Consider the following 14,031-nt stretch of genomic DNA (forward strand, 5'->3'; position numbering starts at 1 on the left):
TTGCGGAGGATGGAAGCTACTAATCCTGTCCCCTCACAGCTCCCAGGCCCACAGCGGCGTTATTTTCCAAGACGCGTTTCCTTCCCTTGGCCAGGGGCGCAGCCCTCCCGGAGCAGCTGGGGCTGAGGGGGTGTGGCCACGGGCCTGGGCTGTAGTGGGGGAGGGGGGACCCCAGCGCCGGCCCCTCGAGGTGGGTGGGCGGGGCCAAGAGGGGGAGAGGCGCTGAGGTGGGTGTGGCCACGGGCCTGAGCGGAGGGGGAGCGGGGGGACCCCGGCACCCGCCCCTCGAGGCGAGTGGGCGGGGCCAAGTGGGGCTGTGGCCACAGGCTTGGGCGGGGCGTGGGGAGCCGGGCGGGGGGACCTCGGCCCCCGCCCCTCGAGCCGGGTAGGCGGGGCCAAGGGGGCTCCCTGGCGCGAGCAAATGCGCGCGCGCGCGCGCGCAGGGCCCCAGGTACGCGGACAAGATGGCGGCGGCAGCGGTCGACAGCGCGATGGAGGTGGTGCCGGCGCTGGTGGAGGAGGCCGCGCCCGAGGCGGCGGGCCTCAGCTGCCTCGTCAACCTGCCCGGAGAGGTGCTGGAGTACATCCTGTGTAGCGGCTCGCTGACGGCCGCCGACATCGGCCGCGTCTCCAGCACCTGCCGGCGGCTGCGCGAGCTGTGCCAGGGTAGTGGGAAGGTGTGGAAGGAGCAGTTCCGGGTGAGGTGAGCCCGCGCTCCCCCCTCTCTCTGCGCGCCCCCCACCCCACCCCGGGGCCCCAGCCTGGCTGCTCCGAGCCGCCGCCGTCTCCCTGCCGGCTCGCGGACCCCACCCCCGGGAGGACCCCTTCCCGCGGACAGAGACACAAAGGCCTCCAGGCCGCTGGCCCCTCCGTCCACGCCAGGCGGACCCGCGGATGCCCAGATGGCGTCTCGGGAAGCGCCCAGCAGCCCGGCCCCCCATCAAGGATGACGACCGTGGTTATCACCGCTGATCCATCCTGCGCGCTTCTTTTGTGCCCGACTCCGTGCTAAAATGTTTACACGGACCCGGTGATGCAGTGATCCTAACGGCCCTTTGAGGGAAGCGGGCGCAGCATCCTTTTGGCGGCTGGCCGAGAGCACAGATTTCGGTTAGGACCCGGCATAAAATCTGGCCCTGGCATACTCACCGTGTGACCTTGCGGGTAGCAGCTTCCCTTTTTGGAGCCTCATGTATCGACTTTAAATGGTGTTGTGATGAAGACCTATCTTTTACTGTGGTGGTTAGATGAGCTGATACATGGGGAGCCTTACACAGGGCCCCGCTCATGTTAACTGTGATTGCGATCACTGTGATTGTTGTTGCTACGACTGTCCCCATTTTATAAATGGGGAGTGAAGACACAGTATTGATATTGCTAAGCCAAGGTCACGGTGTATGCGAGTGCGTGCGCGCCGGGTGAAGACTTGAACTGGGTCCCTCGCTAGGGCCGCCCCTGATCCCTAAACCCAACCGCTTTCGCTGTTTTCCAAAGCTGCTTTTGATTCCTATTTCTTCTGCCTTTGCGTCTCTGTTAAGCTGAGGGGGTGTTCTTCTCCTTGTAGGTGGCCTTCCCTTATGAAACACTACAGCCCCACCGACTACGTCAATTGGTTGGAGGAGTACAAAGTTCGGCAAAAAGCTGGGTTAGAAGCCCGGAAGATTGTAGCCTCGTTCTCAAAGAGGTTCTTTTCAGAGCACGTAAGGACCCGTTGATGGAGCGCTAAGCGTTTGCTTGCTAGCGGTGGTCTGCGTCTGGGCCTGTAGGCATCAGCTCATCCAGCTCTTTTTGCTGTCTCCCTGTTCAGTGCGCTCACAGTCCCTTGCTCACTTAGATGGCTGCAAGAGTCATTGTGTCCTTTCCTCCTATCCAACAACACGGAGCCATTTGTCCCTGCCAGCTTTACTTTTCTAAAGCCAGAGAGAATGGGGGAAGGGATGGAGAGGGAGGGACCCGCACGCAATGTGGAGGGAATCCAGATCAGCACTATTTCTCTTTAAGGGAGTTAGACAGTATTTTTTGCAGTCTCTACATGATTGGGGGTATCATCCATGATTGAACACTACAAATTTCACCCAGTAGTTTTCCCAGAATGGTTGACAAAATTAATACAGTTCTTCTCTCTGGCTTTGCAGGTTCAAACCAGTAGTGAATGCATTATTTGTTAAGGTAACAGAGGATTAAAAGCTACCCATAAAGTGAGAATTATTACTCCCTCAGTGATACCATCTCATATACATTATTTCTGAAAAGTTGTGGGGTTTTTAATGTTTGTTTTTAATGTTGTTAAAATGCATGGGTTTGTTTGGTTTCCCTTCCCCAAATGTCTCACAGAAGTTTCTGTATGAGGTCCTGATTCTTAACTTTTTGCACATTCTGGAAAAGAGACAGCACTAATATTTTATTTCTGATTGGAGGTCCAGAAATGGAATCAGTCTGATTTATCCTGATTTACTGAACATTAATTCCGATTTCTAATTTTAATTACTTTTAATGAGTTCACACAATCCCTTTCAAGTTTTTGAAAGGGAAAATTCGAATGTGGCATGGATATGAATATCTCTCCCTATAAAGAATAAAGCTTAGGTGTTCTCCCGTGTAATTTGTTTCTATAAACAAGTGTTTGTTGATGTCAGAATGACCTGCATTTGTGTCCTATTTGGGATAAGCCATATGCCGGCGAAAAGCGCTCATAGTCGCAGATATTCCACACTGGTCTAAACATGTTTGCACACGTACACGTGGGGGTGCTGGATGTGCTTGATGCACTGGACACGAGCCACTCGTTTGCAGCCTCTGCTTACAGTCCAGCTGGTCTTGTGCGCATGTTTAACAGCCAAAGCCTTTGTCCAGTAATGGCGCATTGTTGTGTCTTTCCCCAGATCCGTCTTTCCCTGCACCTCTGCATGATTAGAAGTGTGTCGAGGACTTTGAACATAGCAGGACTGTTCTTAGGATTGATCTGTGGGTAGATGATTACTTTGGCTCAGGACCCTTGTGCTCCTGTGTTTTCCACGTGCACACAGGCTGACAAGAAATTTCCTGCCGACTTTCAGAAAGAAAAGTGGGAAAAGGAATCAAATTTTTAAACCAAGGGGGCGGGGATCTTACAGCTCATCGGCACCACCAACTCAACTTACAGAGGAGAAAACATGCCTCAACCTTCAGAGTCACCCAAACCCCTAGACTTCCTTCTCTGGCCCTGGACTCCTAGTTGAATACAGTGTTGCCAACACAGAATAGGTACTGGGAAAGACATGATTTTTATATTTTTAGTCCTCCTTTCAGAGTTGTTTTTCCTTAGGTGAGAACTCTGGGTTATCACTTTCAGAAATTCCAGCCTATAAATTCCAAATATAATTCATTTGCAGCTAATAATATGATTTGAACAAATTACTGTTACCCACAGGTTCCTTTTCTCCCCTAGCGGGTGGGTGGTGCCAGATAGTGTGGGAGAGGTGTTACCGCTTCCTTGGAAGTGAACAGCTTTGCTTGTAACTTTGTGTGTGAGAGACAACAGCATTGCTACTCCTTACTGAGGCCTCTGCGTCTGTCTTCTTCATAGGTCCCTTGTAACGGTTTCAGTGACATTGAGAATCTTGAGGGCCCCGAGATATTTTTTGAGGATGAGCTGGTGTGTATCCTAAATATGGAAGGAAGGTAAGCTGTAGTTCAATCAGGAGTTTGTTTTACTAATAACCCCAGGATTAATTGCTGTAATAGGTGTGTGGCTGAACAATGAGACGTGTATTTCAAATGTTTCATGTTACATTGATGTCGCTGTAGTATGTTTTTGAAAAATTCTGTGTATACAAGGTAAATACACCAAGACAATTAATATTTAAAGAAATGGTGCAAAAATCCTTGTGGGAGAATTAGTATTTATTCCTCCTGGGTGTCAAATACTGTGCTCTGGGTACTTGTGTCTATTATGGTGTTTGGGTAACACAGATTATCCTTTCTTTGCTGTCATAGCCAAACTTGCCTGTTGTGAGTTGAATTTAAAAAAATATTTTTCTTAGAGGCATGTCGTATTTAATGGATAATTCTTCATAGTTTCTGAATTCTGGTAAGACGTGATCTTACTTTAGCCGTGGACATTGTAGATATCTGGTAGAGTTGTTCATCTCTCCTGATCAAGAAGAACCCTTTGTCTCTTGGTTGTTGCTTAAAGTTTTTTATGCTTTGTATTTTCTGCTGTGAAGGTTAATTTCTAGTTTACCTGAAAGATGACTTGGCTTCCAGCCTGACTTACCTATGAAAAATATTTTCTGCTCTAAAAGTTCTGGAAACTTGACTTGAGATGGAAGATAAGAATGCTATTTTAACATCTTCCTTAAGAGAGCTCATTGTGAAATAGCTCACAACAAGGCGTAAGGTGTTTTTCTTTACTGTGGTCAAAGGGCTTTAGGAGAGCGAAGTGTCTGTCAGTGGAGCAACTGTGAGGAGAGGTAAGGCGTGTCACTATTCTAGGCCTTGGATGAGTCCTGATGCAGAGGTCATTTTCCTGTTTCTATTTTGGTTTATCTATAAATGAATTGAAGTGTGATCTAATAGTCAGTATTGTGCAGCTTTAAAAATAAAAGTCGACCTCTCTTTTTTGCATATATACATATAGACTTTTAAATACATAAATAGTCAATACATACTGAGTTTATTGGTTGTTTGGGTTTGGTTGGATGTTTAGTGCAGACTTTGTTTTTTTTTCTTATTTATGTGGCTTTTCCTTCCTCTCTTCTCCCTCCATTTGCATTGGCCTTCCCTGCCCCTACTCCCATAATTTATGATGACAACCTAGATTGTAGCCCATGCTAATATGATATACATGAGGATGGAGGGGATCATTACTTTACAAAACTGAGATCATATAATAGGTACTTTTCAATAAATATCTCTTTTTCTTCATTCAACATTACCCTGTGGAAATCTGTCCTGATCAGTTGGTAAAAATCAAATTCACCTTTAATAATGACTGCCTGCTTTTTTTGTAGTATATACCATGACTTATTTAGCCATCCCTCTATTGATAGTAACCACTTTCTTCTCCATTTTGTGTTACTGTGGAGAGTGATGTTTCTAGTGCTTTCATTTCTAAGTATTAGTTCCTAGGAGTGAGTTTCTTAAGTTAGACTATAGAATGTTGTTTGAAAAACATAAGGCAGTGCATAGGAGACAGAAGAGATGCAGGTTCAATCCCTGGATCGGGAAGATCCCTTGGAGGAGGAAATGGCAACCCACTCTGGTATTCTTGCCTGGGAAATCCCATGGACACAGGAGCCTGGTGGGCTACAGTCCTTGGGGTTGTAAAGAATTGGATACAACTCAGTGCCTAAGTACACAAGGCAGAGCATGTCCTTGAATAAGACTTACTATCACAAAAATGTCAGTTCTTCCAAAATTAGTACATAAACTTAGTGCTGTTCCATTTAGGATCCAACAAGAGTTTTGTGTGTCTTAAATGGATAGTATTGTCATAAAATATACACAGAAGAATACATTCACAAGAAGAGCCAGAAAAAAACAGTTTTTAAATAATCACAGTGGGAAACTTCTGGAATAGGAAATGGCAACCCACTCAAGTATTCTTGCCTGGGAAATCCCATGGACAGAGGAGCCTGGCGGGCTACAGTCCATGGGAACACAAACAGCTGGGCACGAGTGAGTGACTGAATACACGCACACAATAGGAAACTTCCACCACTTGATATTAGAACCTATTATGATGCTACCTGTTATCAAACATTACAAAACTTGAATAAAAATGGATAGCTCCATCAGTGGCAGAGGATCATTCAAAGCCATGTCCCAGCATGAAAGATAATGTATTCAAGCTCAGAGGGGAGAAGATGGATTATTTAATGAATGGTATTGGACATAACTGAATATCCATCTGGAAGAAAGTAAAACTTGCATCATGTACAAAAATTAAATTCTAAGATTAAACAACCTGAAATTTTAAATTATCACATGAAAATTTCAAGAAAACAGGAGACTTCATGTGCAATCTAGGAATTGCTTCTGAACCATGACTGGTAATGCAAAGGCACCTAAAAAAAAAAAAAAGACATGATTTTGCAGTTAAAAAAAAAAAAAAGATTTGTATGACCAAAGAAACTGTAAAGAAAGTCAGTAGAATACTTAAAATTTCTGAAAAGAAATTTTAAAATGTACAAAGGATAAGAGAACAACATTCTTAGGAAAGCAAGTCCAGGCACTGACAGTCTAGTAAAAATACCTTTAAATTCATTCAGATCAATGTTAGATAATAATGAAGTACTGCTTTTTTACTTACCAGATTGGTTACAAAGACTAAATATGAATAGCCAGAAAAAAAGTATATTATTATAGTTTTTTAAGAAATAAGATATCATAAATACGTTACTTTTTAGCCTGACAAATATTTTAAACCTAAAGCAGGTTGTTTTTTAATAGCAGAGAATACTTTCATGTTTGTAAATATTTTGGGGTGCTGGTTTTCATGCTGCTGCTAAGTCGCTTCAGCCGTGTCCGATTCTGTGCGACCCCATAGATGGCAGCCCACCAGGCTCCTCTGTCCCTGGGATTCTCCAGGCAAGAACACTGGAGTGGGTTGCCATTTCCTTCTCCAGTGCATGAAAATGAAAAGTGAAAGTGAAGTCGCTCAGTCGTGTCCGACTCTTAGCGACCCCATGGACTGCAGCCTACCAGGCTCCTCCGTCCATGGGATTTTCCAGGCAAGAGTATTGGAGAGTAGGGTGCCATTGCCTTCTCCCACTGGTTTTCATAAATGACCCTATTTATATTCATTCTTGGCAAATGGCTTGTTGTTTCAATATGGAAAGCATAGGAAGGAAGCATAGTTTCCATAAATGCTAAGGCACTAATCCCTGGATATTTGAAAACAGTTTACATTTACATTCTTCGTGGTCTTAAAAAGGAGTAAATAAAGATTTGAAGCAGCATATTAGAAGAGCATACACCATAGTTAAGAAGACTGACCCAGAATGACCAACACTGAAGCATATTTCAGTAAAAAGATTGAACTTTAAAGACAGGAAAGTCCTTTGAGAATCCAAGCGAAAAAGATGAAGCCAGTTACAGGGAGAATAAGTCAGAATACCATCAGACTTTTCAATAGGATTAGTCTATTCCAGAGAAAAAGAGTAACACATTTAAGATATCCAAGGATGGAGAATGTCAGCCAAGGATTTTTATATCCAGCCAAATTGATTTCCAGATGTAAGAGCTGTGGAGAAACCTATCCACTTGCAGTAACTCAGGGACTTTTGAGCTCTGCCTGAAAAATGTGCTAGAAAATAAGCTTCAAACAACCGAAATAACCAGAGAGACCCTAATACAAGGACTAGTGGTGAACATTAAGTATAGGTTTACTTGTAGAATTAAATCCAAGTGACAGTTGATAGGGACAAAGGTATTATATGTGGTGGCTGTAAGCTCTGTGTAGATACAATACACCTCTCCAAAAGAAATGAACAGACAATGGGGGAGAGTATGAGCAAAATGTTTCCCTGTTTTCAGGAACCATCAAGGTGATGAGACTGTTGGTTTTGTTATTCTGAGGCTGGTGTGTGTGTGTGTGTGTGTGTGTGTGTGTGTGTGTGTGTGTATATGAAAGAGAGAGAGAGAGATGTGGAATAAGATAAGTAAGTGATCATGTGACATTCTGATTCATCCCTGGTATCCTGAAGAAATAGGATTCTCCTGGAGGGGAAAAAAAAAAATATATATATATATATATATATAAAATAGAAGGTAAAAGCTGTATAGTTGTGAGTTTAAATTAGATGCAGCAGTATGAACTCATAAGACACTTGGCACTGAAATGTGTGTTAGGTATATATGTATGCACATGTGCACACACGTACACGCTAGACTCACTGAAACGGTCTGGAAGCAGGCGCCAGCCCAGCAGAAACGATCATCTGCAGTCCTCAGATGCTGGTCTCCTGTCAGTGCTTCCCGCAAAAGCAGCCAGGGTTTCTGCAGAAACGGCTGATTCCAGGTCCAGAGCAGGAAATGTAAAAGATGACCCGGGAGCATCTTGGAAGCCTGGAGCCAGATAGCAAGGAAAGTAACAGTATTCCATGTCAGAAGTATCCATGGACAGGAGGCTTCCTTTAGACAAGTAAACAGTGTTTCACGTCAGAAGTGTTCATGGGCCAGCGTGAGGAGGCTTCCTTTGGTCAGAGATGTGATGATTAAATCATCCGCATGGACAGTAACTAGAACGTAAACTCATAATACTTAACAACAGCTAATTAATTGGTCACCTTTGGAGGATAATAACAACCCAAAGTATTGTTTTGGGATCTGATGAAAGTAGTGAGCATTTATTCCGCCTTTTCCTACATACGCTGCCGCTGGGGGACCAGATAATAGATGAGGGGAAATTATTCTTCATAGTAAAATATTCTAGCTGGTAATGAAAAGGGATAGTTGAATTAGAATATCACCACTTTAGGGCCTTTGGTGAATGAGTGGACCTGGGCCTTTGAGTAGCAATCGCTGCTGACATCACAGAAAGAGACACCCGAGGCACGATTGCCTTCTTACGGAACTCACTACCACCTATGAAGAGTAAATGGAATCTGAATCTGATGAAGCCTTTACATCCAGTTTACAGGAATTTAGAAAACAACATGTTAAGCTATACCATGTAGATGCAGTCAGCAAATTCCAGACTATGGGAAAGTACAGGTCAAACAACCAGGTTTCTTCAACAAATAAAATACAAGGGGGAAAAAAGATGAAGGGGAAGCCTGTGAATTTTAAGTGACTTAAAAGGAATCTTACCAGACTAGTCTGGGAAGACTAGTTTTTAGGGATGCATGTTTGTGAAAGCTGTGGAGAAAAGCAAAGTAGTGATGACCACAGAGTGCAGATTATGATCATTGTCACGGGGTGGGGGTGGGGCGGGGGGAGAGGGCCCATGGAGGGCTTCCAGGGTTTCTTTAAAGTTCTGTTTCTTGGCCTGAGTGGGGGATCCAGGGGTGTTTGCCTTGTAGTAATTAAGATATTTATTTGATTCATGTGATTTTCTCAATTGCAATATTTTACAACCCGAAGATTAAAAAGCTGGTAAAACCTCTGCTGATTTTCATTGACTCCCTAAAAATTGAAGAGTCCTTTATTTATGAAGCCAGGCAGATAAGATAATCATTAACTCCCTGCTACTTCCCACAATCCCTGTGTGTATGTGAAAGATCTGGTGGAGAAATTCAGTTGCTCAGCAGTCATTTACTGAGCACCTGTGGTGTCAGACATTATTCTGGGTGCTGAGGATACAGCAGTGAGCCACACTTAAAAACCTTGCCCTCAGGGAGCTCACACTCGAGTGGAGAAGAGAGGTGCTGAACAAAGTAAAATATTTATTAGGAAATGAGAAGTGTTCTAGAGAACTGTTAACCAGGGAAGAGGGTGAGCGAGTCGTGGGGGCGGCGCGGGGGGAGGGGGGTCCAGTTTTAAACCGGGTGGTTGGAGAGAGCCTTACTCAACGTGACATTTGAATCAAAACCTGAAAGGAGATGAGGGCCCAGATTGCAGCTCTCCAGGGAAAGGATGTTCTAGTCAGGAGGAACTGAGTGCCTAAGGTGAGGAGGCCTAGTGTGAGCTCTACCAGCTGTGATGAAGGGACGGTCAGAAAGCCCCCACGGCCGGTGACTGGACTGAGTGGGGTGGGGCGTGATACAGGAACCGAGGGGTCAGATAGGCAGCTGGGGCAAGAGTGTAAAGGACCGTTCCGGTCATCATGGGGATGTGGATTTTTACTTTGAGCAAGGTGGAAAACTGTTGGAGAATTTGGGGCAGAGGATTTTTGTGCTGACTTCACATGTCAGCTGGAGTCCTCTCGCTGCCCTGTTGAACATTGACTACGACTCTTCAAAGCAGAAGCTGCTATGAAACAGGTGACAGAGGCTGGTGGTTTAGTTGAGTTAGTGAGATGTATATGTCTCTGGTACATTTGGATGACAAGCCTAATAACTATTGGCAGATGGATTGAATATGACTGAGAAAAAGCAAGGAGTCAGGGATGACTCCAAAGGTTTGGCCCGCCTGGAATGATGGAGTTGCCTCAATCTGAGATGGGCATGACCCTAGGAAGGGAAGAAAGTTAAGGTCTCATCAGATACTGAGTGGGATATCATTGTAGCAGTCGGATATACAGGTGTGGAGTTGAGGGAAGAAATCCGTTCTGGAAAATAAATCGGGGGCTGTCAGTATGGATGGTGTCTGAAGCCATGAGAATGGATGAGACAGCCGCAGCCTGAGGCCTGCTGGCAGGTGCCAAGTGGCCAGCAAGCTTTCAAGTGCCTCACGCCTGTCTCCTGAGACTCACCCAATTCCCCTGACTTTTCAGGTTTCTCTTTCATTTCCTGTTAGTATATCTGAAGCCAAATGGATAACTGTTTCTTGAATTTCAGCACAGCTAATTTAGTGGTAAATTACAAATTCCAAGTCCTAAATTCTGCTGTTTCCATGATAAGTACTCTGTGCTTGTGAGCCAGTTATACTTTTCTTGGGAAGTAGACTCAATGCAGTATGATTAGTATGACATAAAGAAATGGATAATGGAAAGTTTTAGTATCTTAATTCTTATTGACTTATTGCTAACTTGTTTGTTTTTTCCAGAAAAGCTTTGACCTGGAAATACTATGCCAAAAAAATCCTTTATTACCTACGACAGCAGAAAATTTTAAATAATCTTAAGGCTTTTCTTCAACAGCCTGATGACTATGAATCGTATCTTGAAGGTGAGACTTCAGCACTGATACTGTGGTAGTCAGCTAAATTGCCCTTAAGAGCAGCGGTGGAAAGTGGCCCTGATGAAGCAGCGCTGGAGAAGGAAACTGCACTACACGGGCTTCTGGAGGGTGGGATATGTGGTCTGATCAGTTAGCTAAGCAAAATGATTGCATTTAGGGCTGAGACCTGGTCAGAATCTTCAGCTGTCAGCCAAAGAGTGTTTTCTAAAGATGCACTGTCAGTTCAAAGTATGAAGCTGATATTTTAGCTAAGGAGGTTAATTCCCGGTTTTTCTAAGTTTTAAAGTCTGATTTCCACATCAGAAACAAATGTGCCCAGTTTTGTCTCCATGCGACCTTGAGCAAATCCCTTATTAACCTTTCTGGTTGGAGTTTAATGAGGACAAAATGTTCCTGCACGTCAGTGAGTCTGCCGGTCCATAATGAGCAGTGAGTGGAAAGAAGTCCTGTGGACAGGCAAGATGATGGGTAGAACTTTGTGTTCCTGTCCAGTTGGACGAGAACACAATGTGACTTCATTTTTTAAAAACGATTTTAAATTCCTAACATATTACCCAGACACTCCCGCAGATTATGGTTATGAAATATATGTGTGACTCTTCATTCGCTTTCATTCCCTACTCCCAGTGATATACCCAGTACGTTAGTTTTTTTTTTTCCCTTGCTCATAGTCATGTCTCCATTCTCTTCCTGGTCTCCTGCAGGCCTCCCTGCCTCTCCCAGCAGCAGCTTTCTAAGCAATACTTGCTTTCATGGGCATCGCCCCTTCTGGCTCCCAAGGCACTAGCATACAGTGCCAGCCCCGTCTGAAACCCAGCCTTCCCTGCACTCCCCGTGATATTGCCACATGGCCTGCTGACGTCCTTTTTAAAATTCTCTGCCTGCTTTCAGTCCCCTCCTTAATTTGGTCAGGCCTTTCTCCATCACTCTCCAAAATGTGCCATTTGCTCCAGCCAGGCCACTCTCCTTACTGGCACCCTACGCACAGGTACCTGGCTTCACTTCCTCATGGATGGTATCCCTTTTCTTTAGGATTCCATTCTATGTCCTGCTCGCCCTCCAGGTTTATTCCAGGTTTCATTTGCATGAAGTTTCTCTGATGGCTGCAGCACTTGCAGATTTTGCTGCCTCCAACCTAACACAGCAGCAGTGGCTGGTAAACCCTGTCCATCCTTTCTCCAGTGGTCACTGTATTTCTTGGTTCTTTGGCCTTAGAATCAAGATCTACTGTGCAGTGCTGTGCGCAGGTTCTTGTTGATTGATCTTGTTGGTTATGCTATCCAGAAGGAATTGAAGTGACTGCTTCAGTTCATTAAAATATCTTCAGTGCCCTGGAGTCTTCGCATATGTGTCCTGGAGTCGAGAGTCATCTTTTGTTTATTCCACAGTCAAGAATAACTTGATGAGCTTAATTTATTAAAACAATTAACTTCTCTTTCATCTTTTTAATATTATAAAGTAATATCATTTTTTTAAGTTCAGTCGCTCAGTCCTGTCTGACTCTTTGCAACACCATGGACACAGCACACCAGGCTTCACTGTCACTCACCAACTTCTGGATCTTGCTCAGACTCATGTCCATTGAGTCTGATGACATCCAACCATCTCATTCTCTGTCATCCCCTTCTCCTCCTGCCCTCAGTCTTTCCCAGCATCAGGGTCTTTTCCACTGAGTCATTTCTTCACATCAGATGGCCAAAGTATTGGAGCTTCAGCATCAGTCCTTCCCACGAATATTCAGGACTTATTTCCTTTAGGATTGACTGGTTTGATCTTCTAGCAGTCCAAGGGACTCTTAAAAAGAGTCTTCTCCAACACTTCAGTTCAAAAGCTTCAATTCTTCAGCACTCAGCTTTCTTTATGGTCTAACTGTCATATCCATACGTGACTACTGGAAAAACCATAGCTTTGATGGACCTGCCAGCAAAGTAATGTCTCTGCTTTTTAATATACTGTGTAGGTTAGTCAGAGCTTTTTTCCCAAGGAGCAAGTGTCTTTTAATTTCATGGCTGCAGTTACCATCTGCAGTGATATTTTAAGTAGTTGAGTGAATAGAGGTTGGCTCCAGGATTCTGGTTCTGAGTGGCAGACTAGAATCGTCCGATGCCATTGATGAAGTCTAGGGAGCAGCAGTCAGACACAGCGGATCCCAGAGCCATGCAGCAGAAGCCTTGTCACCTGGCTGATGGGGATCTCAGTCCCGAGGAGGCCCAGGAGCCAGGCCTGGGCTGGTGGAAAAACCAGAACTGGGGTCCTGGTCACTTGATACCCTGGTCACTTGGGGATCAAGTTAGGGAATCTGGGTCCTGAGCTGGTTTGAGACCTTGTGGATTTTAAGGGACTCCACAGCTTCCCAAGTGAAAATGTCCTATGACAGATAAGCAAGTTAGCTCTTCGATTCTAGGGTTAAAAAGTGACCTGAGGCAGTAAAGTAATGATTTTTGACAGACAATGTCTCTGGTGTGCTCTGTACAACTTTTTAGCTGTGGGTTTCTTGAGTGTAACTGTTTAACTTCAAACTCCAGTTATCTCCAAAGTCCATTTACTGGCTTAACCTTTCAGGGGAATAGTTTGTGGAAATGGCATATCTGACATTGTGGCCTTTCAACGATTTTTTTTTTTTCAAGTCAAAATGCTGTCATATACTATTGCGTTCTCAAGAGTTGTTGGATTTTGAATTATAATTAAGAGGGGGAGAGAAGTAGCCTGAAAAGAGCTCCTTTATGGTATTTATCTCTCTTGGCAGTAGACCATGGGTATATGTGTCAGAGTAAGTCCTTGGCCTCTGAGAGAGTTTTGGTATATTAATAATGAAATGTCAGCTCCTTGGTTGTAAGCACATTGCCCCTTCTCAGTGGATTAGAAGCCAGGCCTGACATCCAGGATAGGAACCATCCGAGGAGTATGGCCTCAGGAGTCTGGGACAAATGACCACTGTTAAGAAAAGGCAAATGTAAGAACTTATCCCATGATTCTTATTCGTTTCAGGCGCGGTGTATATTGACCAGTACTGCAACCCTCTCTCTGACATCAGTCTCAAGGACATCCAGGCTCAGATTGACAGCATCGTGGAGCTTGTTTGCAAAACCCTCCGGGGCATAAACAGTCGCCACCCCAGCTTGGCCTTCAAGGCAGGTGTGGAATTGCTTTGGATCCAGCTGTATTTATAAAAGAAAAACCTAGAGTGATTGGTTAATTTGGAAAATTCTGCAGTGCGTTCCCATTATGTCCCCTCAAAGCGATAGATAACACAACCACCGGTTCACCC

At 44.6% G+C, this 14,031-nt stretch overlaps 1 protein-coding gene across 2 annotated transcripts in view; it reads left to right on the top strand.

The window, feature by feature from the left end:
- The first annotated feature begins 464 nt into the window (after nt 1-464).
- Nucleotides 465-14,031, top strand: part of FBXO21 (F-box protein 21) — a 36,999-nt gene continuing 23,432 nt past the window's right edge. For both annotated transcript variants that reach the window (XM_068989690.1, XM_068989691.1), the window contains exons 1-5: nt 465-703; nt 1,565-1,700; nt 3,566-3,660; nt 10,630-10,751; nt 13,752-13,898. In XM_068989690.1, the coding sequence (XP_068845791.1) occupies nt 465-703; nt 1,565-1,700; nt 3,566-3,660; nt 10,630-10,751; nt 13,752-13,898 (739 nt within the window). The remainder of the gene's footprint in view (nt 704-1,564; nt 1,701-3,565; nt 3,661-10,629; nt 10,752-13,751; nt 13,899-14,031) is intronic.

This window comes from Capricornis sumatraensis, chromosome 17 (assembly GCF_032405125.1).
Source record: "Capricornis sumatraensis isolate serow.1 chromosome 17, serow.2, whole genome shotgun sequence".
Classification (NCBI taxonomy): domain Eukaryota; kingdom Metazoa; phylum Chordata; class Mammalia; order Artiodactyla; family Bovidae; genus Capricornis; species Capricornis sumatraensis.